At 41.4% G+C, this 25,090-nt stretch overlaps 2 protein-coding genes across 3 annotated transcripts in view; one reads left to right on the top strand and one right to left on the bottom strand.

Moving 5' to 3' along the window:
- The window catches only part of slkb (STE20-like kinase b), a 30,920-nt gene extending 13,775 nt beyond the window's left edge, over positions 1–17,145 (top strand). The window contains exons 9-19 of one of the 2 annotated variants that reach the window (XM_036000738.1): positions 1,283–1,453; positions 1,505–2,104; positions 2,223–2,353; positions 2,635–2,758; positions 5,789–5,968; positions 9,036–9,165; positions 11,730–11,854; positions 12,869–13,060; positions 13,529–13,654; positions 14,605–14,718; positions 15,979–17,145. In XM_036000738.1, coding sequence (XP_035856631.1) covers positions 1,283–1,453; positions 1,505–2,104; positions 2,223–2,353; positions 2,635–2,758; positions 5,789–5,968; positions 9,036–9,165; positions 11,730–11,854; positions 12,869–13,060; positions 13,529–13,654; positions 14,605–14,718; positions 15,979–16,125 — 2,040 coding nt within the window. In that variant the 3' untranslated portion in view covers positions 16,126–17,145. Of the gene's footprint in view, positions 1–1,282; positions 2,105–2,222; positions 2,354–2,634; positions 2,759–5,788; positions 5,969–9,035; positions 9,166–11,729; positions 11,855–12,868; positions 13,061–13,528; positions 13,655–14,604; positions 14,719–15,978 lie in introns of both variants that reach the window. The other variant, XM_031284650.2, reaches the window with a different exon arrangement.
- A 761-nt stretch (positions 17,146–17,906) lies between these two features.
- The window catches only part of LOC116039572 (collagen alpha-1(XVII) chain-like), a 39,943-nt gene continuing 32,759 nt past the window's right edge, over positions 17,907–25,090 (bottom strand). The window contains exons 46-51 of the mRNA XM_036000725.1: positions 24,515–24,661; positions 22,539–22,688; positions 22,280–22,429; positions 22,088–22,168; positions 21,383–21,427; positions 17,907–19,427 (exon numbers count right to left, since the gene is read on the bottom strand). Of these exons, the coding sequence (XP_035856618.1) occupies positions 19,375–19,427; positions 21,383–21,427; positions 22,088–22,168; positions 22,280–22,429; positions 22,539–22,688; positions 24,515–24,661 (626 nt within the window). The 3' untranslated portion in view covers positions 17,907–19,374. The remainder of the gene's footprint in view (positions 19,428–21,382; positions 21,428–22,087; positions 22,169–22,279; positions 22,430–22,538; positions 22,689–24,514; positions 24,662–25,090) is intronic.

The following is a 25,090-nucleotide window of genomic DNA, read 5'->3' as shown; positions in this document are numbered from 1 at the left end:
TTATTCGATCACTTTAAAACAGTTTTAACATTTTATAAACAGTGATTGGGGCTTCAACTAACAATTTTTTTCATTATTGATTAACCTGCTGATTTATTTTCTTGATTAATCCCAATAATCTGAAGATATTCATTATACCACCTTGGAAGCAAAGAAAAGCAAAATGGCATTTTTGCTTGAAAAATTACTTAAGATTATTCATGTATTATCAGAATTGTTTGCTGAATCATTTTTTTCTTGCTGATCAAGTAATGGATTAATCAACTAATCGTTTCAGCTCTGAAAGTGATTGGTCATTACATAGAGCTCAGCAGTGTGGTTCCGAAAGTACAAAATCCCATTCATTTTCTCCAGAAGGATTGTGATTATCAGACATAATGTCTAAACCATCCAAGGTAGACTGACCACGAGCGACGAGGTTGTGAAACGAAGGTGTATGCCCCTGTAGTAGCCAGTGAAATCAACCTTGTTTTAAGAAAAACATGTTTTGTTCGTGATGCCATGGAGAAATACTACACTACCCCCAATCCTAAGCGCAACAGCGACGTCTCTGATTGGTGGAGCTCACTGTTACCATGGAAAGGTTTAGCGCACCTGCAAACTGCTAGTGAGCTGCTACCATTGATGTCTCTGATCGTTTATGTACACAGTCTTTTACCTTTTTGTCTTTTTTCAGTTTTCCAAATGTATTTTTTTGGCGGAATCAAATGTTTTATGGTCACGATTAGGGCTGCACAATTAATCGCAATTGTATCAAAATCGCAATATGGACTAGTGCAATATCCAAATTGCAAGGGGGGTGCAATATTTGTTAAAGGCAAAATATGTGTCAAATCATTCTGGATGAAGTATTGTGGTACTGCAGAGACGTCCCGGCCTACAAATCCTATCCTACAGACTAAAGAAAACATCTTTGTGTGGTACAGATCCTCGCCAAAATCACACTATAATCATTAAAAAAAATGTTTATTTAAAATGTTTTCAATAAAAATGAGAATAATAATACAAAATGATCCTGTCCTCCAATATCGGAAATCATATCGCAATCGCAATCAGTTCAAAATAAGCGCAGTTAGATCATTTACTCATATCGTGCAGCCCCAACACACATTTCTAGCCAGTTGGTCGTTAAAACTCTATATAAGCATTTAATAAAATGTCCATGGAGCAGTTGAATTAGGGAAAAACACACTAAACCAGAGCCGTTCACAAAGTGGGCGGTCACTCTTGGGCTCTATTGTGTTCTAGCTTTCTCTAACTGTCACTTCCACCCGTTCTACAGGGACACAAACGCGCCCCCTCTGATGTCAGTGTCGCCAGCTCAGAGGATGAGAAGATCCCCCTCTCTCCCTCCAGCTTGGAATCCGTCCCTGAGAAGGTTGAGCCGATTGTGCCCGTGCCCACACCCACTGAGCTCCCCGTTGCCAACCACGTGGTGGACACCGGCTTCGTGGAGGAGGAGGAGGAGGAGGAGGAGGAGGAGGAGGAGGCGGCGGCTGAACCTGAGGAGCACACGGAGGAGACTCCAAACACTCCAGCTGAGGATGCCGATGGAGAGGTAGAACAGACACCAGTGGAGGAAAAGCCTCCAGAAGCAGGGGAAGATGTCGCCTCCCCACAACCAGAACCAGAGGCCGAACCAGAGGCACCTGCGAAGGAAATGCAGCAGCTGGAGATCGCAGCGGAGGATGAAAAGGAAGTGGACACAGCCGAGGTTCCAGCCAATCCACAGGCCAGCACAGAGAGTCCAGAGGTCACAGAGGTTCCTCCGGAGGAAAAGATGGCTGTTGTGGAGGAATCAAACGCACAAGCAGAAGAAGAGGAAGAGGAGGAGGAGGACCGGTACAAAAATCTCAAGGTGACGTTGACACTACCAGAGCTAGATAAAGGTGTCCCAAAAGAGGAGAATGGAGAGAAGCCCACAGAAAAGGAGAGCAAAAATGCAGAGGATGAGAAGACGGTTCCAGACAAAGCTCAGGATGACAAAGAGAGAGATTCCGACTCGGGCAGGGGCTCAGCCGCAGATACCAGCAGTGTAGACCTGAATCTGTCTATCTCAAGCTTTCTGTCCAAAACAAAAGAGCCTGGATCTGTTTCCATACAGGTAACTCACACAGTCCACATATTCAAACATCAGAAACTGTCTCACAGACTTGCGTAGCTACAGATACATCTATAAACTCTCTAAATTCTCTCTCTCTTTTTACTACTTCTCCCCCCAGGACAACAAGCGTCAGAAGAAGACGTTGAAAAAGACTCGCAAATTCATTGTGGATGGAGTGGAAGTTAGCGTGACTACATCAAAGATCATCACTGACAATGATACCAAGAACGAGGAGATGCGATTCCTGAGGTATTCACCTCCCTTCATTTGCATACCCACTGCACTGGGCTTGAATTTTATGCAAATATCATGTATATACATTGCCCAGGAACCTTAGTGTAAAACCTGACTGTGTGGAATTCACCTCTCTCTAAATGCTGAAACTTTTTTACTAATCGTACTTCTTTCTTCTCTACTTCTTCTGTGACCTGCTTTATGCTATATAAAAAAAAGACATATAATTAACAATAATTTTTCTTTTTCCTCTGCCCCCACCTTCCTGTCTGTCCTCTCTTCCTCCACCTCTCCAGACGCCAGGAGCTGAGGGAGCTGCGTCTCCTGCAGAAGGAGGAGCAGAGGGCCCAGCAGCAGCTCAGCAACAAGCTGCAGCAGCAAAAAGAACAGCTGTACCGCCGCTTTGAACAGGAGACCACAGTGAGTCATGCAACTCCGAAACGGCAAAGCTGAGACCTTCATTTGTTGCTGAACCCGACTTGCACAAATTATTGGTTATTAAAAGAGAGTCGGTGTTAGTATGTAAGCAGTGGTGCAAGGATCCCATAAATGTAGTTTTTATTTGGCAGAAATTTCACATCAATCGAACAATGGACTTTATTATTAAAGTCGAGTTGAGGAACAGTTCATCAGGTATTTTATTTGGAAACACTTTGGATGTGGACATACAGAATTTCGTTTTTCAATGAGGTTAGATTATTTGTATTGTAAATGAAGAGGAAGTGTCAGAAAAAGTGGGAGCAACAACACGGAACTGAAACACACTACTTAATTGTTTTTGTACAATTTTAAGGCAGCGGTCTGGGGCTACGTGTGAATTGTACATCAGTGTTTTTTGTTTTCACAATGATTCATTGTAAGGCAGAGTTAGTTCAAGAGCCAGCTGTTACAATGGCTTCTGAAGTGTAAACAAATGCATATTTCTAGTTAAAACAGTCCCTAACTTAATTTAAACTGTTGCACCCCTGCTTAAATGTTGTTAGGAACCTCATCAGCGTGATGCATTCCCTAGAGCCTAACCATAACCATTACAACCACAAATGTAACCCCTACCTTTATCTTATACAGTATTTGCCGAAACCTAATTCTTTTCAGGCCTGAGCAGTAACCTCTTAAGGTCTAAGTACAAGAGCACGCACCCCAAGACATACCCTTTAAACCAAAAAATGAGACTGTAACTATCTGTTGTACATCCCTTATCAAGTCCATTGATAGCTTTTCCCTGAAGAGGAAGTATTTTTTGTGTGGGACAGCTTTTGCTTCAGGTATTTCCCAAAAAAAAAAAAAACAGAAGTATCTTATCTGTTTACTGTGATAACCATTTCATCGTTAGTCACTTTTTTTGACAGTTTGCACCAGAACACTCGAATACATGAAAGCGTGTCATTCTAGCTTGATAATCTGCATCCATGTTGGGAACAACTGTTTTAAAATGAACATTCACTTAAAAACTTCTAGGTCTGACCAATTTAACTTGTCATTTTGTTCTTTTATTCATACTCTAAAAGGTTTTAAAGGTGCCCTGCCACACGTATTTCATTACTTTGTGGTAATGTCTGAAGTTCTACCATGGACTCTGTAACTTTTTTTGTGGGAAAAAAAATGCCTTGGTTACCTTGTTTCAAGCCATTCTAGCGTGGTATAGAAAGCCTGCAGGAAGACTCGGCTCGATTTGTGCCAGTTCTCATTAATATTCAACGAACTAAGCTGCTTGACTCTGATTGGCTAACAGCTAGCCAATGAGAGCCTGGCTATCAGCATCCTTTACCCAGCACAACTGGGCGAGCTCATGAATAGTAATGAGCTCAGGCAATACCACGTCAGACTGACCAGCTTTTGTAATTGGCCTGAATTCTCCGCTTATTTCTTTTCAGTGGCTAGAGCTGACAGAGGAGGTAGCAGTTCATTTTCACATTCACGACATAACACAAACACATATGCACCTAACATGTTTCAAAAAATACAAGTAAAAACGGTTTTGTGTGGCAGGGCACCTTTAAGGAACAGGCAAAAATTAGACATTTTGAACAAAAATAGAGCAAAGGATGCAGAACTTGTAAATATCTGTAATATAACATTCAGTCACGTAATTGGTTTGGGAGGTGGTTCATGCTGAGGTCAACAAAACTGCTGTTTTCTGCATTATTGTGCAACAGAACATTTGTCATCTTAATATTTGGGAACACTAAAAGAAGAAGAAGAAACAGGGAGGTGTATAAAAGAACTCACTCTGTGGTTGTTAAATCAAGGTTAGCTTTGACCCTCTACAAACCCATCCAGATGTAGGAAAAAGAGTGAAAGACGATGACTCATCTGAGTGTGTTACTTTCTTCCACTGCACACAGATCCAGATTTTGTGGTTTGTACACATGTAGTCTTTGTGAGTTAGCCTTGGATGCAGGCAGTTTGAATGGCAAACTGCTCCTGTTAGTGAAAAGGATGACTTGATTCCCTTCAGTTGCCATTACTGTGGCTGTCACTAGTAACTGTGCAGTTCATTTTCTGTATATCCCTGTTAGGGAACATGCTCATCTTTACTGATGCGGTTTTTAAACCATTGCATTTCATAAAATAATTTTCAGTGTGTTTGACAGTGCTTGTGTTCATCAGAAATCCATGCAGTTCCTCATTACAATGTTGTCTGCCTCATATTCCCTTTTGAAAACGTGCATAACAAAGGTTATTGCCAGATCTCTTTTAAGAGCGACACATACTGCTAAGCTAATGGGCCCCTACCTATGGTATTTCAAAATTTGGTATTTTGTCTGACCTCTGGATAAGTTGTGCATATTTTCCCCTTCACTTAAAGGAACACGCCGACTTATTGGGACTTTAGGTTATTCACCGTAACCCCCAGAGTAAGACAAGTCGATACATACCCTTCTCGTGTCCGTGCGTGTTGTAACGCTGTCTGACGGCTTCACCGGTAGGTTAGCCTAGCACAGAACCTGAAGGTAATTGGTTCCATCTAGCCTACTGCTCCGAATAAGTGACAAAATAACGCCAACATGTTCCTAATTACATGTTGTGATTTGTAGAGTCACAGCGTGTACAAAAAACAACGTAACACAAGACACAGCCATCTTCTAACCGTATACAAACCGGGAACTATATTCTCAGAAAGGCTTGCTGCAAAGCAAATCACTCCGCCCAAGTAGCAGAAGTAGCAGAGCTTCGCCTTTCTGAGAATATAGTTGTGTCTATATATATATAGTATAGAATATATAGTACATGTAAATAGGAACATGTTGGCGTTATTTTGTCACTTATTCGTGTTCCTTTAAGAATTTCCAATATATCGGAAAATAATTCATCCATGACTTTTATTAGTTGGCATCTACCAAACGTATTTCACATCTACAGCTCCTTCAAAATGTCTCTAGGATATTACACACTTTTTTCACAAACGTTCGTCTGACTGATGTGATGTGGCCGTTGTGTGTCCTGCAGAGTAAGAAGCGTCAGTACGACCAGGAGGTGGAGAACCTGGAGCGGCAGCAGAAGCAGACCATCGAGAGGCTGGAGCAGGAGCACACCAACCGGCTCAGGGAAGAGGCCAAACGCATCAAAGCCGAGCAGGAAAAGGAACTCTCCAAGTACCAAAACATGCTGAAGAACCGCAAGAAAGAGGTTAGCGTGTACTAGGGCTGCACAATTAATCGCAATTTTATCAAAATCGCAATATGGACTAGTGCATTATTAGTCTCGCTTTGCCAGACCCTCCTCCACAGCGCTGCGAAGGAGGGTCTGGCTAGTCCATACAGCATTGCGGGAGAGGGAGATAAACATGCTCTGGTTTATTGCAGTTTCTTTAAACCAATCACAATCGTCTTGGGCGGCTCTAAGCACCGGGCGGAGCCACGGCGCATCTGCAAAATGGCCTCGGGAAGGAACTTGTTTTGGTGGAACATGTGTACGTTCAAAAGTTGTTTTAGTCGTGCAACAGAAAACTCAGAATGGACAGAAAGTCTAGCTAGCTGTCTGGATTTACCCTGCAGAGATCTGAGGAGCAGTTAACCATAGTCCTCATAAATCCACCGGAGTTTAGAAATACAACACAAAGAAAGAGGAAGGTAACGGACATCCGGCCTAAAAGATCTGGCGGAATTTCCGGTGGCAACGGAGCTATCCCGAAAGTGAGACATAGTGTGGATATAGACTAGCGCAGCATCAAATAGCAGGGGGGGCGCAATATTTGTTAACGGCAAAATATGTGTCAAACTATTCTGAATGAAGTATTGTGGTGCTGCAGAGACGTCCCGGCCTACAAATCCTATCCTCCAGACAAAAATCTTTTTTTTGGTACAGATCCTCGCAAAAATCACACTATTATCATTTCAATTTTAATATTTTTCAATGAAATGGAGAATAATGAAACATAAATGATCATTCCCTCCAATATCGAGAATCATATCGCAATTGCAATATCAGTCAAAATAATCACAATTACATATTTTCTTCATATCGTGCAGCCCTAATGTGGACCACATTACATTTCATTTCCTTTCACTTCCCTTTGCCCACATGTAGTCCCTTACGAGAATGGGATAGCTTGTACAGTTCCTATTCATAGTAAGTTGTTTTAATACTTTGACACAAACACATGCTGCTCTGATCTGTCTTTATAAGTGTTTATATAAATGGCGTTTAGCTGCACAGGGGCTAAATCAGCCTGCCCTGCCACTGCTCATTTATTTTTGTCACGTAGTGCTAATCTATCCACAGCTTTTGCCTAATTTTTATTTTCATCTATTGCTCGTGGCTGCCCTGAAAACGGGGAAACAGGAAGTGGGATTATCTCCAAAGCATATTACAAACGCTATCATAAAACGTATTAAAGAGGATATTGTCCCAGGCCCGCCAGAGGAGATAATGAGGGCACGGTTTGCTGTGAGTTTTCGAACTTTGACACACGCGCTTCCTATTCCTCTCAGCTCTCTCTTTCTGCCTTTTGTCGGAACAGATTTCAAACTGTGTGAGGGTAGCCTGCACAAAGTTATCCAGCAGACATTTATTGTGCCGTTTGATGCAGTTTTCATGACTTTTCTTCCCTTTTCCAAACCTTCCACCTACCTGAGTTTGCAGTGTCTGCCACAGGTTCAGAGAGTGTGTGCGCGTGCATTGTTTAGCGCAGTGTCTAGAAGAGTAATGGACTGTGGTCCCACAGAGAGTGTCCCATGGTATGGTTCTGTCCTTTCAGTTGTCCTCATGCACCTTGTGCAACGCTCCCATACAGGACGTAAGTGGAATCCCTGTGTGTGTTTTGATGCCTTTCTCAGATTTTGAATCTGGCCTTTTTCTTGTCTCTCGTAAAGCATGACTCGTTACTCTGGAGACTACACACACTGTCTTTGCTATACATCAGTACACACCGACACCAAGCCTTAAGTTGTGCTATGCTATCAACAAAAATCTAATTTGGCCTAGAGCTGCACGGCATGAGGAAAATAATGCGGTACGCGATAATGATATTAATTGTAGGGCTGGGTACCAAATTCAAAACTTTTTTAGGCACCGACCAAATTAAAAAAAAAAAAGGTATCGACAAAAATGCCTCGTCATTTAATACCTTGTCTCGCTTTGCCAGACCCTCCTCCAAAGCGCGCTGAAGGAGGGTCTGGCTACTCCATATAGCATTCGGGGATGGGATGAAAACATGCTCTGGTTTATTGGCATTTCTTTAAACCAATCAGAATTGTCATGGGGGGTGCAAAACTCTGCACAGAGCCGCTGCAAAATAGTTGTGCGAGAGAAAACTCAGACTGGACAGATAGTCTAGCTAGCTGTCTAGATTTACCCTGCAGAGATCTGAGGAGCAGTCAACAATAGTCCTCATAAATCCACAGAATTTAAAATTCCAACACAAAGAAACCGGAAGGAAACGGAAAATACATGCATCCGGCAGAATTTCCTGCAGCAATCCCGGACGTGGAACGCAAAGGATATAGACTACTTAATACCCAATTTCAATACCTAAGGAGTAAATCTCATCCGCGTCAGTGAGCCAATAAGCATGCAGCATGCTTCTACTAACATCTGATAATGTTTGTGATCGGCTGTCTAACGTTACATGTTGTAGAGACACGCAGAAAAAAACGTTACGTTACCACAGAGACGGGGCTCACGTAGTAGGATAAAGAAATGCTGTAAATTGTAGAGGGAAGTGTTCTGTAATGGATCTACCTTTTCAATGAGAACATGCCGAGGTTAGAATCTGTAGGGGAAATTGTAGACATTTAGAGACATGTGTTAATAGAAACCTTGAAAGTGCTTACTGTGTATCACGGAGCACTAAATAAGCATGTCAAACGTCAGGTTGCTCTGTGTTAGGGGAGCCAAGTAGGTCGTATTAATGCGACAAGCAAGCGAAACAGTGTTTGTTGCACGTTGTAACTGTCTGGTTCATCGGCTCAAGCAGTGCTTAGCCTGAAGTGAACTTGGCCGAGAGCCTGTAGGACAGCAAACCCACTCAAACACACACACACACACACTCAGCTGGCCTCATAAAGCCTATCCCTCCTTATGTATTGATAAGTTTTTCTTCCAGGAAACAATGCTTTCGGTCTGTCAGCGTTTTGTTGGATTTTTGTGGATGGAGGTTCGGGGATTCTCTGATTGTGTCGCTTGCAGATCAGGAGATAAACACCTGGACCTGTTTTCCTCATGTCCTGTGTAATCTCTGTCATCCCTCATCCAGGAACAGGAGTTCCTTCAGAAGCAGCAGCAGGATCTGGACAGTGATCTGAAAAAGATTATCCAGCAGCACAAACACGAGCTCGCCACCATCGAGAGGGACTGCCTGAACCACAAGCAGCAGCTGCTCCGAGGTAGGACTAAGAACTAGAAATGTTTACTGTCCAGTGTCAATCGGTCAATCAATATTTCTAATTATATCTAATTATTTTATTATTTATCTAACTCTGACAGAGTTATACAGAGACATACGATACATTGAAACAGACATAGGAAAAGGTTTACAAGCAACATATACCATGATTTGTGCATTAAATCAGAGGAAACATGAAAAAGCTAAGTAAGGGTTAGTCTCTCATTGCCAGACCTTCCTCCACAGCGCTGCAGAGGAGGGTCTGTTTAGTCCACACAGCATTCCGGGATGGGAGAAAAACGTGCTCTGGTTTATTGGCATTTCTTTAAACCAATCACAATCGTCATGGGCAGTGCTAAGCACCGGACGGTGCAACGGTGCCTCGGCAATATAGCCTCGGGAAGGAACTTGTTTTGGTGTACGTTCAAAGGTTGTTTTAGTCGTGCAACAGAAAACTCAGAATGGACAGATAGTCTAGCTAGCTGTCTGGATTTACCCTGCAGAGATCTGAGGAGCAGTTAACCATAGTCCTCAGAAATCCACCAGAGTTTTTTTAATAACAACACAAAGGAAGCGGAAGGTGACGGGACATCTGGCCGGAATGAGGGGCCTCTGGCGGACCTTCCAGCAGCACCTGAACAATCCCCAAACATCAATGTTGTCGATATAGACTAAGTAAGGGTTGATGCCCAGCGACTGGAGGTATCCGTTATCGGGAATTAATGGACGACGGCGAGGCCAGAACCGTGCGGCGCGCCGTCCATTAATTACCTGATAATGGACACCTCAAAGGGCATTAACCCACTTATATCTTGGTCACTTGCCAAATAACATTTTTTAAGACCATTTATTCATATTTCATACATCCGTTTACCTGCTAACACCTGAGGGTTTGACTAATACCTGGAACAATCAAACGTTGTTCACTGCTCCAGTAAATAGGACGGACCTTACAAACGACTTGCCACGCTTGGCAACGGGAGATATTTCTAGTCCGCTCAGCTCAGAGAACCCTTCAGCTCAGACACCTACAATCCAGAACGCTAACGTTATACTAGCAAGATTCCAAGTCAATGTCATTGTGTACGGTTGACAGTCCGTCAATACAATTTGACTGTAACGTAATGTTTAACAACAAGACAAGCTAGCTATCAGCCACGTCATTGTGCCCAAAATCAATACCAAGACTTTCACGAACAAATGGTAAGTGTACTGTCGGCCCTAGCCTGAAGTAGCGATCTGAACAGGGAACGGGATGAGAGATGATCGCTGTGAAACAAAGTAGGGCTGCACAATGTGAGGAAAATATGCTATAACGTTGTTGAAGATAATGTAATATTACTTGCGATAAATAAACCGATATTAAAGTATACTCAGTTCTGCATTTCTGCTGCTTTCAGTGTTCTGCTAAAATACAACAAACTGCTTGTTGAATTTAAACCAAATGAAAGGAAATCATTACAAAAAAGAATGACAGTTATATTTTAAAGTGCAGTTTTCTGCTGATATTTTCTTTCAACCAACACAAAATATCTCTGAGTGTCTTTCGCAATGTGTTTATTGCGCCGATTGATATAAAATGATGACATAAAAAAACAATATATTGTGCAGCCCTAAAACAAAGTCAGTTCAGACTTCAGAGAGGCTGTGTAGCTTCTTGCAGCTTGTGTGAGAGAGCACGAGGCACTAAAGGTGTGGGTGTGTTTGTGTGTGGGTGTATTCGTAAGTGAAAGACAAAAGAGAGAATGAGCTATAAACCCCTCTCCAGGCAGGTTAACACAACCGTTATTTTCAAATCCTTTTTGAGGGGTGGCAGAAGGTCTAATTTTGTATCATTGAACGTAACAGTCTAATTAATAGTAAGTGGCATTAGCAGAAAACAGCCTGAAATACTCTGAGCATCACCAGCAGTGACCCTGCGGCCCCTTCTGACTGGACTGCAGAGCAGCAGCCTGTTAGCAGTTAGCGCTGCCCGGGACTTAATCCCACGCTTAACGTGCCAGGAGCTGCACAAACAACACTACTCAGAAAAGCTCGCTGAACCAAGTCACGGGAGGGTTTGACTGTGTAACTGTGCTTTAGGAGCTCGGAAAGGGATTTCACTGGGGATAGAAGTTGTGAGATAGTTCATAAGCTTAAAAGCTGAAACCTCTTTAGTAAAGTTGATGTCGGTTGACTCAAGCGCAGTCAGCCGTTGGCTGTCTAAGGCCGCGTTCAAGACTGCCTGCGTCGGCCGCTGTTTTCGGTTTAAGAACACAACATGACGTCCAACAAATAGGCCCTTTCATTGACACTCCCCCCGCCGAACCACCGTGCGGGAAATCGCCGGATCCCTTTCTTTGGTGCGAATGCCCCGTAATGAGGCGACTTCAGCCCACAGCTGCTGCTGTTGTGTGCCTTCTGCTCCATCTTGTGTTTCTCCACTGCAGACCATTGAGTGATACAGAATGGTCTTAAATCGAGGCAAATTGTTGAGACGATATTTCCTTCCAATAAGCCTGTGAAGGGTTCTGCTGTGTCATCATTTAGCTTTGTCTTTTGTGCACTTGTTGTGTCTGCAAACAGCACGGGAGGCTGCCATGTGGGAGCTGGAAGAGCGCCATCTGCAGGAGAAACACCAGCTGTTCAAACAGCAGCTCAAAGACCAGTACTTCATGCAGAGACATCAGCTGCTCAAGAGACACGAGAAGGTACAGGCTGGATGAGGGACTCAGCCTTGTTGTAGCTCTTTTACATGCTTAAATCTTCTTTGAATCCGCGACCGCACCAATCTGTCCACGTTCAAATCGCATGTGAGAACTCACCTTTTTAGAGCTGCTTTTCAGACTGATCTCATTAAGTGGCGTATGTATGACACGCCAATTCGTATGCCATTTTGGCATGTTATTAAGACGCATAATCGCTTTTTAGCGTGTTTATCAACGCCGTTTGGCCTCTATTGACCTACATTACGTGTGAATTATCGCTGTAGCGAGTAGTATGAAAGGACGGAAGTCCGCGGAGGGAGGTTGGCTGGGGTGGTGGATGGGTAAAACACAGGACTTTCACCCAGGAGAGCTGGGATCGCGTCCCGCGTGTGTCGTTTATCAACCGTTTTTTTTTTTTTTGTTGTTTTAATAAATGTTCTTTTCCTAAAGCCAACCGTTTATTGTTTTCCTAAGCGTGTGACGTTGGTCACCATCGTGTTTTTGTCGTTTTTTTTGTGTTACTAAAGCCTTTCCCAATGTTCTTTTCCTAAACCCAACCTTTTTTTAAATTTTTTTTGACGTTGTTCTCGCGATAGCACGGCATGTTCTCGCGATAACACGCGGCGTGTATGTTTACGTCCGCTGTATACAGCGTAGACATACACGCGGATAGCTCAAAATAGCGTACAGATAACACGCCACTTGGCTTTAGGAAAGTGGCGTGTATGTTGATGCAAAGTCATGATGCCAGGTTGTGCTTTTAATGTTTGATAAATGTGTGGATTTTAGTGTGTGGATTTTCCTAGTATGCGTATTTCCTTTTTAAAAACTCTGTAAAGTGTTGCAAAAAAGCGCAACACTATATAAATAAAGTGCATTATTAGTATTTCTCCGACCTCAGAATTACCCTCAGCAGTTTTGATTTTGTCAACGTTTCAGCATTAAAAATTACAGTTTGAAACCGTTGCTGTGGAAGCGCCCTCCATGTTGTGTGTTTATGTGTGTGCTGCTGTACAGGAGATGGAGCAGATGCAGCGCTACAACCAGCGTCTGATCGAGGAGATGAAGAACAAGCAGACCCAGGAGAGAACCAGACTGCCCAAGATTCAGCGCAGCGAGGCCAAGACCCGCATGGCCATGTTCAAGAAGAGCCTTCGCATCACCGCCGCGGTCATCACCCCCGAGCAGGAGAGGGAGAAAGTCAAGCAGGTGACCCAAGCAAGATGGAATGAAATTAACAGTTTTCCTTTTTGTCTTTATATTCGATGGAAAGCCAAACAAAACACAAGTTCCTTACAATAATAATACTAATAAGCCTATATATATATATATATATATATATATATACACACACACACACAGTGTTTCCTTTAGGATTTTTTTTAGCAGTGGGGGCAGGTCTGTCCGAACAACAATCAACACAACAGTATGTGGCTTGACCTCTGACTAGTTCTACTTGTTGTTAAATTGCAATGTGAGCGGCAGCCAACGGGGGGGTGCATTATGTCGGCAGGATAATTTAAAAGGCGACCGTGATTACATTTTTTTGTACAGCCCTATTTCTGATACCGTGGTGGCAGAAATTTTGCCATGGTGGGCCGCCACTACAAAATCAACATGGAGGAAACACTGTATTATACCCTAATAATAAATCCTAATCGCGTCTCTCTTTTGCAGTTTGCAGCCCAGGAAGAGAAGAGGCAAAAGAACGAGAGGCTCCATCAGCATCAGAAACATGAAAACCAGATGAGAGACCTGCAGCTGCAGTGTGACGCCAACATCCGAGAGCTGCAGCAGATGCAGGTAGAGATATAAAAAAGCACGCCACTTTATAAAAAAATATATATATATATATATTCATAATTTAAATGTGTTTCATGAACAAGTATTATCCTCTATTTACATGCAGTCTCCCACTTCACCATCCCAGCCAAAAAGACACACAGAGTTGCGTGGCCGGGTTAGCTCAGTTGGTAGAGCGGACGCACATATATAGAGGTTTATTCCTCGACGCAGAAGGTCCAGGGTTTGAGTCCGACCTGTGATAATTTCCTGCATGTCTTCCCCCTCTCTCTCTCTCCCCTTTCATATCTAGCTGTCCTATCCATTAAAGGCGGAAATGCCCAAAAAATATCCTAACAAAGTTTTTTTTCTAAAAGACACCGTTGTAAATGCATGTAAAAACTAGAGACTGTATAAAAAAACAAAGGAATTAAAAAAAAAAAAGAAAAAAAGATGGACGACGCGTCTCCATTTTCTCCCGCTGTCCAAAAGTGAAGCCAAAATATCCCGGATACGAGCGCTGCCATCTTGTAATATTGGAGCCAGAAACTAAGCAGCATGATCAGGCAGTGGAGCGCGGTATCATACCACCCGCCCAACCAATCACGAGTCAATCACAGCTGTCAATCATAAAGTTTCACCCTGTTTTTATAGTATTAAATTACTAATAAAAATAAAAAAACAAACTGATAAAAAAAATGAAAACTTGAACAACCATCAGTGTGATAAGAGCTACATAAAATGACCGAAACCATCTTTGGGGAAAATGGATTTGACGTGTACTTGGATGTTTTAGGTTGGCCCATGTCCTATCTGCTAAACAGGGAGGGGCGGGGGGGATTTATGACCTATACTGCAGCCAGCCACCAGGTGGCGATCAAGAAGCTTTGGCTTCACTTACATAGTCTATGCATCAACCCCTGGTAAAACCCCTCCGTTTTCATCCGATACTCTTCTGTACGCGTTTTCAGAACGAGAAGTGCCACCTGCTCATCGAACACGAGACCCAGAAGCTGAAGGAGTTGGACGAGGAGCACAGCCAGGAGCTGAAGGAGTGGAGGGAGAAACTACGGCCCAGGAAGAAGGTAGAGGAACTCAAACACCTGGCTGCTGTTCAGCTCGTACAAAACATTACTCCTCCACGTGTCAAGTATCCCTGTATGTGTTATAAAGACACTTTCAGAGTCACGTGAATAACGACGGACACATTTTAGCTGGTCTTATTATTCCATGGTTTTGATTTTACTCAAACAAAATCAAACTTTCCACAGGACTATGAGATGCATGTACAGGGTGGTATTCACATGTAACTAAGTCTGTTGTTGCTGTCTTCAGTCGTCACTGTCTTTAAAACATTGAAATCCTTTTAATTTCCTAACTATTTATGTATCCGCACCTCACTGGCCACTGGCTGGAGCAACAAAACAAAAAACTAAACTAACATACTGTAACCGCTTAGATTAGATGTCATCTGACAAGCATGTCTGACTGAGTATACTGGCCCATTACCACAACTGTGTTTCAGGATCTCAAAGCAAAAAATATTCAACCTGCCACTGCATTCACTCGCATCCATGGTTCTTGGAACTATTATTGGCAGAGTGTAATAAATGTGATTAATTTGGTCATGTCACTCCATCGCTTTGCTACAGAATGAAATATATGCAGAATCCCTCTGAAATTTAGAACAAATTCATGAACTCCAGAGGATTAATGAATACTAGGGACTTCTAGCAGTTACAATTTCTATTTGTCAAATACTTTGGTTTATGGACAAATTTGTTTTAGTTAACCAGGAAGTCCCTTGAGATTAAAATCTCTTTTTTGAGGGAGACCTGTAATACTTTGGTTTAAATACCTGCACAGCTGAAGTTATTCCCATTCAGCCTCAGCCATACTTTGTGTTGAGTGCTATTTAGTGAATGTTAGGCATGCTAAAATCTCCAAACCTATGCCGACAGAAAAGGCTGAGAGTAAACACGAGGCAGTTCATGAGGACTCAGCACCTTCAGTAAGCCTCGCCTTTGGTCAGAAGGAGACCCCTGTGGCTGAGGACAAATTGCAGATCATGGGAATATTGGCAGCTGTGCGAGAAAGAGAGCCTTCTGTGGACAACGGTCAGAGGAATAACAGCACTCAAGAACAAATGAATGTAAAAGAGACAGTAATTCAGAGCTAGATAAATGTAATCCCAGCTCAAGTAAAGTTCCCCTTGTCTTGCTTCTCGACAACACAACAAAACAAAAAAAAAAAAAAAAAAAGAGGACCCAGGTTAAAACACTGCTGTCTAAATTCCATAAAAAAAATGATCCTATGAGCCCAACATGTGTTTGTGTGCCCTGCAGGCCCTGGAGGAGGAGTTTGCCAGGAAGCTGCAGGAACAGGAAGTGTTCTTCAAGATGAGCGGAGAGTCCGAGTGCCTCAACCCCTCCAGCCAGAGCCGCATCTCCAAGTTCTACCCGATCCCCAGCGTCCACTCCACTGGTTTCTAGTTGAAACCTACGTACATATGCATATACACAGTGCACACGGACCTTAGCGCACACACACACACACACACACACACACACACACACACACACACACACACACACTCACACACCGACAGTGACGACCGAGCCTGTGCTGCCTTGCTCTCATCCTCTGAAAACTGTTGGAGGGTGTATGAAGCATTTCTGTTTCTGGACTGTGTTCCTCAGTCTGCAGCTCTGCTCTGCAAACGCCCTTATTTTTTGCTCATTTTATCATAAATCCACACTGTTGCAGTTGTTTCGAAGGAGAAACTATGAAGGAGATTTTTAGATCCAGTGTTTCGGCCCTCACCTCAAAACCATTAAAGTGAAGTATCTCTCTCTGCCCAACCTTCTTTTTGTGATTGAATTGTTTTTCTAAAGAATCCAGTGCCTGTAGAATTTGATCTGTTTGGCTTTTAATTCCAAGCAATTTTTGTTACATATTTGCTGCTCAATTTTTCTCTCATTTAGACATTTGCGCTAAAGGAGGAAATAGCATTGTTATGCCATTTAAACATACTGTTAGATATGAAATAGCAGCCTTATTGTTTATAGTTGATCGTACAATAGAATGTATTTCTGATGGAGACGGAGCACATTTCTAATATCCCTCGTGATGAAGGAATGGTGATACAGTATAGTTTGTATTCAATTACATATCTCTGTGTTAGAATTGTAGCTTGTGATGGATACTAGGTTAAATAATGCATGATTTCAGGAACTCTTTCCAGCAGAAATGATTCCTTCTTTCAGGGTTTTTTTTCTTCAGAATGCCTTCCTTGAGTTGCATACAGTAGAGATGGTGTTTCCATACAGAGACAAAGGGTCACCGTTGATTGGACACTAAGGAATTCACTGCAGTGGCAGAAACAAAGACTGTCCAACAATCATTGATGTAGCCATTTGTTGGACCGGATTTTATTTTTATTTTAGGTAACGCCACTTTATTATCGAGCAAGAAATGATGTATCTATAGGAGAGGTATTCAGGGATGAATAAAGAATGCATTTTTTCATTGATGTCGATTCTGGAAATGATATAACCTTTTGTTTCCAGAGCCGGGGGAAACTGAAGAAGCAAAATTCAACCTACTAACGGCTTCCAGTCCATTTAAACTAAAAAATAATTGAATCTGCAGTGACACATGATGATGCATCCTTTGTACTTGCTTTGGTTTTTCTTCATATGCCTCCTCGTTTGCTACCAGGTGTATCATGGATAGGCCTGCATGGCGTTTCTTCTTTGAAATGAAATATTGTTTTGTTGTCGTGCTAGCTAATAGCCTTAATACTTGAGAACAGCTGTATCTATATATATATAGGGCTGGGTGATATAGAGAAAATCAAATATTACGATATTTTTGACCAAATACTTCGATATCGATATTGTAGGGTTGACAATTATTGCTTTCCCAAAATATTTACACAATGAGGTTTGTGATAAATAATCATCAATGTGTATAAAATGACTAAGTGGGTAAAGGCGAATAACAGAACAGCTGGAACAGTCTGTTAGTTTCAGAAAATGACATCACTTTACTGTAATGCAGCTCGTAAAATCAGGAAAAGACAACACTTATGTCATATTACGATATTACAATATCCAAAATCTAATACGATATCTAGTCACATATCACAATATCAACATAAAATCGATATATTGCCCAGCCCTATCTATATACTGTCTACCCGATACCATCTTTAAATATTTCGGTCAGACTCTAGGTGTTGTGCCAGTTTACCAACTTAATGGTTTGTATGATGACCGTGTGAAGCAAATGAACTATTTCCCAATGATTGCATCTGTATTCAAATAAAGAAACGGAACATGAGCTCTTAGCATTTAGTTTTATGTAGGATGATGTCAAAGCAATCTGCTATTTGATGCAGTTGTAAAAAAAAAAAAAAAAAAAAAACGTGTTTAAAACAAGATGGACCTGACTGGTTTAGGCCATCTTGACTCGTGATTGGTTCATTTTATCATCTCATTTTCTTTAATTGGCTATTGAGAGTTACGGTTAGTCAAAGGTATTTAATAACTGAACTTTTATGTACAAAAATTGCAATGGAGTGCTGTGCACATTTTACAAAACTTTCTCAGCTAGCTATTTATATATAGAAAAATAAAAAAAAACACTGCAGCGCCTGTACTAGAGCTCATTTACTCAGTGGAGGTTTGCAGCATCCAGAAATAGAATTACAAAGTCCAATCTGTTAGTTCTTGTTCTGTTGGACAGGTAGATTCTAAAAAAAAAAATTTTTTAAATAAAGCAAATTGATTAAATTCTGAATGTTGACCGATAACAATTATATCCATATCAAAATCATTATGCATTTTTCAAAATAAATGTATAGTTGTTAGAATACCTGTGTAATGTAGATTTTCATTTTGCTGTAAATAAACCTATGTCCTACAGTTGTTGTACAGTAGTCTTTTTACCAGGTAATACACTTGTAATTATGTGACTGGGATGAAAAAGGTTAAATCTTCCATAAACAATTGTATAATAAAAAATCATCTTAGTTATAAAAGTTATAAAACATGCTCTAATTTAAAAATGCCCACAAGAATAAAAAAGATAAGAAAGGGTTCCCCCCAGTGTAATGCAAGCCTGGTGGTGGCCCACCGGGCGTAAACCACTGGGAATTATTTTTTAATGTATTTTTAAGAATATTTAAACTAGTTACAGTGGGACGACTCGGTTTGAAACTTAGAAGTAGTCTTATTTTCAAATCTCCAGTTAGCTTTCAGCACTGACTTAATGTAGAGCCCTATGGAATCTGTCTTATAGCTTCTTTTAAAATTCTCAATTTCGCGATAACGTCCATGATTCTGTTATCACAGAAACTATGCGGCTCTACATTAATGCTGCCATCAGTCTGTGACTGGCCCCAGCCGGGCCCTCTTCGTAAAAAGACACTTGCCACCAGGCTGAACAACTTTTACTGGGGGAAACCCTGTAAGAGAACTCTTCATTCAATCCCACAAAGTAAAAGATATCACCCCGCTGAATGCCACCCCCAAATACAGTGTAACAAACAAGCTCATTCAAAGATATACATAATCCCTGATTTCACACAGACAATTTAGCACGGTAGATATTCAGAAATATAAAAATACAATCATAAATCATTCCTAAAAACAGATACAGGTATGTTTCAGTACATTCACCACATTTATACAAACTCCACCTAAAACAGGATTTCCATATGTTCAGTAACTTGACTCTTATACACCAACGCCCCTCCTCCTCCTCCTTTTAGTCAGCAGAGAGAATTCTCCTGAAAAACAACACAAAGTTTGATTAAAGTGTTGCTTAATGCGACCTGCTTCGATCATTGGGTTGCTACGGAAGCTGATTAGGGCCACATGCAGGGTCCAAAATTAGCACCATCTACCAGCCAAATGTTGGTAAAATACGCAAATGGCTGGTGGATTTGCTTCACTCACCAAGAAACCAATGGTAATCTATTGTTGAGTGGCTGGTAAAATGTGAACATCCACTAGCCATTTGGCTCGTGGACAAAAAAGTTCATTTTGGACCCTGGCCACGTGAAAAATATATTTGAGTTCTGACCATAGACTATTAATAATATACAGTCTATGGTTCTGACTTTAAACAAGACTAAGTGAGAATTCTGAGTTTAATATCAATTCTCACTTCAGTATCGCAATTCTGTCTTTAAACTCAGGGCGCTTTCACACCTATAGTTCAGTGGACTCAGGGGTGAAGTATCAACATTGTTGCATTTTTCATTTAGTTTGGTTTGCGTTCACACTGCAATTTGTCAAACGAACACCAAACACTGTAAACGCACGTCATGCCATCGAGACGGTCGCTTGTTTATTGGACAGAATATCCGAAACTCGGCGACACTTCTGCTCTCAGAAATACCGGAGCAACACCAAATTGATAACGTCTTGGGTTTTCTGGTTCTGCTTTAGTGTTCCTAATATTTTGGAAGGCGGCGAACAATGAGCAGCTGACAGACAGCGAGGGAAGGAGAGAGATGATGATGTCACACAGACGACCAGCGATGTGTGCTCAGAACAGCTTATGGATCTTAAAGTTATCATCCCTTAAATCATATAGAAGTCCGTAAATTGTGTGCAAGGTTGAAATTGTAGGCTAGTAAATGCTCTGTTTTTGGTTCACTTCCTGTATTTGGGTCGGATCGCGTTCTCACCTAAAGTGAACCGAACTCTAGTTCACTTGGAAACGAACCGAGACCCCTGTTTTCAAGTGGACCAGAGTTTTTGTTTGGTCCTCACCAGAGTTTAAATGAGCTTTCACACCAGCCCAAACCAACCGGACATTCTGACCAAACGCTCCAGGGTTCCTTTTAAAACGGACCAAACGAGGTAGGTGGGAAAGCAACCTCAGAACTCAAATACATTTTTTCACGTGGCCCTAATCCTCTTCCGTAGCTTCCTGCTTGTTCTGCCACATTAAATCAAACATTCAAAACTATTATTAGCAAATATCTGCAGCAGGGCCCCTTTTAGTTACGTTTTTATTTTTGTCTGTAAATACTTAACATTTTTATTTATGTCTTATTGTAGATATGTTACTTATTTACTGTATACACTTATTGACTTGCTCTTTTCTTATAATAATAATAATTATTCTTATTTTACCTTGAATGTGACTGTAAGCAACTGCAGCTAAATAATTTCCCTGAAGGATCAATAAAGTATTCTGATTCTGATTCTTCAAATAGACTAATCCAGGCCGGATTAAAGTGTTCCAGTTGTATTTGTCATAGAGTATGTAGATTAACACAGGGTCAACGGCACAGTGAAATGTATTTGGCAAGACAATGAGTCAGCACAGAAATAAATGTCATAATTAAATTGCCAATAGTTCCACAACAGTCAGCTAATTTTAGTCAGAATTTATGCTCATATCATCCCAAACTACATTTGAATTGATCTATTATCACTGTACACGTTTCTTTTATTGTTTAACCTAGTTATGTATTTCACTTTTTAATGTCAAAATTGAATTGTGATAATTACGCCAACAGATCTTGATGATATCGCCAAAACCTTATATTCTGATCTAAAACCACAATCACTAAACACTTTTCTATTAGTGGTCCAGCTGTGATGAATGTGCCTACACTTTTTAAATTAAAATGTTTTACATTTGGAGCCAGATTAAAACAACCGAAAAATCCAGGCCTGTGTCAAATCATCAACCATCATACCAAGCTGACAACGTGACCTCAATCACCTTTGTGTCCTTGGGGTCCTTCTAGCCTTGGAAGCCCTTGTTCACCTGGGTCACACAGACAGAGTATATTACTTTCACATCTGGGCTGCTCATTAATAACCTATAGCTAAAGTCATTTAGTAATATACATAAACTGTCACTATATACTGATATGGGAGGAAAAGCCATGAAAGACATTTTTTTTTAAAGGATTCTTTACATGAACCTCCTATTTTTTTCAGCAGTTTCAAACTCTCTGATATAACTGAAAAAAAGCAAATAGCACACTCAAATAATCCATCAATCCGAAGCATTGCAACCACGATGAAAACAGTTATTAGCGGTACAATCTGTCGAGGTCCCGCGTCAGCCATTAGTTTTCATTTTCTAGTCAATGTTAGTCACTTCCTGTTTTATTTTTAAACTCAAACTTTGAAACTTGTTTCAGGTTGCTTCACTTCTGGTCTTTGTTTGCCTCTCCCGCCTGTGTGATCGCCTGCCCTGCCCTAATGTGTTCTACCTGTGTCTGATTGGTTTATCGGTGTTTTAAGCCCCCAATGTCTAGCCTAATTTTAGTGCCTTCCAGCTGCCTGGAAGGCACTAAAATTAGACTATGGTTAGGGTTAGGTTTGGGTTAAAACGCAGCGCCCAGCCGTGAAAACAACGCCTATATGGACACGTGAAAATACGCATAATATGGGACCTTTAAGGATTGTTTAGACCTACCTCTCTCTCCTTTTGGCCCCGGGAATCCCATTTCCCCTTTCTGTCCTGGTCTCCCAGGCGGTCCTATAATGGCTCCATGTGCTGTGGAGGACACATTCAGTTGTTATCAGATAATCCAAATTCTCACATCTTTTAGCTCCTTTATACTTCTTCTTTTTAATAGTAACATTTTGTAGGTAAATGCTTCTTTACTTTTGATGTATTCCACTAAATCAGTGACATTTGCATGGGAACCAAACAATCTGCTGTATCCGGGGGGACCTGGAGGGCCAGGTGGTCCCGGTGGTCCTTGGATGGAGCGTTCATTGTGGTTCCGTTCAAAGTCACGTAGCAGACCATGAGCTGGGAAATAAGACGCAAGGTAAGGAATAATATCAACCAGAACCTCTACCACTTGGGTTTTATTGTAGATTTTGAGTGGAGACTGTAACATCACAGTACAATTTCTCACATTTTATGTATTCCAACAGATCTGTGGCATTTTCATGGGAACCAAACCACCGGCTGTATCCAGGGGGACCTGCAGGGCCGGGCGGTCCCGGAGGTCCTTGAAAGACACGACTGTTGTATTCACCCACGATGTCATGCAGCACACCGCGCGCTGCAGATGACAGAAAACTCAGTGATGCAAGTGAAAGTTTTCTGTGCCACTGGTTTCATTCAAATCCAAGAAAATTATTTAAATTTTCAGACTAGAAGAAAGTTATTCTGTATTATGGGCAAAGACATTTGGTGTTAGCCATGAGAGCATGTTTTTAATTCAAAAGGCAAAGAAGTAAAGGCTATGAAGACAACCAGCCGAGGACAACATGATGACTTTGCCTTTCTTTATAGTTGCACAGTTTTTGTCCTGGGATGTGTGGCTGGGAATGGCATGTTTATGACTCTTCAACTTAATGACATCCCTTCAATTAAAAAAGCATATAAAGCTCATATCAAGTCAAGTCAAACTTTATCATCCCACGTGGCAGATATTTGGTTCCAGTCAGGCAAACACATCATAAAGTTGTGTTATGCAACATTCGAGACAGATCACAGGAACAAACAAGTACAACTGTGAGATCACTTCAAATGAAGAAAGTGACAAAAACAGCTGAATGACAGATACATGAAGTGTTTAGGTGCTGAGATCACATGTGCAAATCCAGGCTACTAATTGCTGTGCAAACAAAAGAGACAGTATCTTTTTGTCCTCTGAGCATGAAGGTAAGAGCTTAAACTCCCTCTGCAGGGAGTGATCGGGGCAGTCCAATATGGCCTGGGCCTTCCTTAGGATCGGCCTATAATGGAGGTCAAAGAGCTGCAGTTAACCCAACCATATAACTTTAATGGCCACTTTGAGAAGCCAGCCAAGCCTATTCTTATGCCAGATTTAGGCTAAATTTACATTGCTATATTTTAGTTTAAAAACTAATATATTTTGCTTTGTTTACACCTCACATTCATACTGCTCTGGCGTTTCAGAGCCCCTAAACCAGAGATATTTGAAAACACTTCTGAACCCGTTTAGGTTTGGAATCTGCAGAGTTGTTGTTGCAGTCTCAACGGCTGAAAACGGAGACCTTTGGCAACACCGACACTGACGTCGACGTTTCACTGCCTGATTGGATCATGACATCTCGTTCTCTACTAACATTACCATGGCAAGTACCAGCAACAGGCGGAGTATACATGCTGCTTCCTGTTTATGCCCAGTATACGAGAATGTTGATGAGATATGCGGTTTGGGCGTGTTAGTTTAAACGGAGATTAGTTCTTCTATTGGAGCTAAAAACTCTGCTTAAAAAACAAAACGTAGTAATGTAAATGTAGCCTCAAGTTCCCAGACCATGCCACAGTACAGGACAGAACAGACACTATTCACTATGGAACTTCTAAAGAACATCTGAAAAGGACCTTTTTAGCAATTGCATTAATTAAAGATGTATTGATTAATCGATTAGTTGTCAATTACTAAATGATATGCCAACTATTTTGACAATCGATTAGTCGATTTATAAAAATTCTCTGATTCCAGCTTCTTAAATGTGAATATTTTCTAGGTTCTTCACTCCTCTGTGACAGTAATCTGAATATCTGACATTTGAGGCTTTGGAAAACACTAATTGACATTTTTCAACATGTTATAGACCAAACAACTAATCAATTAATCAATAGTAATAATCATTAGTTGCAGCTCTAGTTGGAAGCTCAACTTGTTGTCAACAGTACCCAAATACTGGTGATTTTCCACCACGTCAATTTCCCTTGCCTCAATATGTGACAGTTTTGGGTTTGGGGCCGACTTCCTAAAGCCAATGATCATGTCCTTGGTTTAAGACACGTTCATCTCAAGAAAAGACTCCTCCTTAGTATAACGGAATCATCGGCAAACTATATAATGTGTCTGTTCTGGTGTTTACTTTGACAGCTATGATATCTACTTACATTTGATGTATTCCACCACATCCACGACATTTTCACGGGAACTAACCCATTGGCTGTGTCCAGGCATTCCTGGAAGTCCAGGAGGTCCTGGAGGTCCTTGAACGAGACGTTCAGAGTCTCTCACAAGATCACGGAGCAAGCCATGGGCTGCATGTGGAGGATAGTACAGTTCAGTGGAGTGCAGGCAGGTAAGTAGTAATATAATATAGACCCAATGTTTGTTTACAATAACTTCCAGGTAGAAAACTCCTGCGTCACTTACATAGAATTTAACGGCGCTGAGCAAACATGGGTGAGGAACAACTGGATACACTCTCATCTCATTTATCTAAAATGCATGTTTGATGCTTTCATATGTCAACATTTTAAAGAAAATGACACCACCCAAACTAGCAGTCAGTCCGACTGGCGGGGAGATGTCGCTGTTCCTAACGTTAGATTTGGATTATCAAAGATGCAAAGCAACACAGAACAGAAAATGAGCACAGCAGAGACATCAGATAGGTCGGACCTCTGTGTTTAACTAAATATCTTTAAATGTTACAGTTACGGCTGAAAATGACAACAGAAATAAAC

This window comes from Sander lucioperca, chromosome 4, assembly GCF_008315115.2.
Source record: "Sander lucioperca isolate FBNREF2018 chromosome 4, SLUC_FBN_1.2, whole genome shotgun sequence".
NCBI classification, from domain to species: domain Eukaryota; kingdom Metazoa; phylum Chordata; class Actinopteri; order Perciformes; family Percidae; genus Sander; species Sander lucioperca.
Note: the sequence above shows the minus strand (reverse complement) of the source record. Positions and strands in the feature narration are given on the sequence as shown.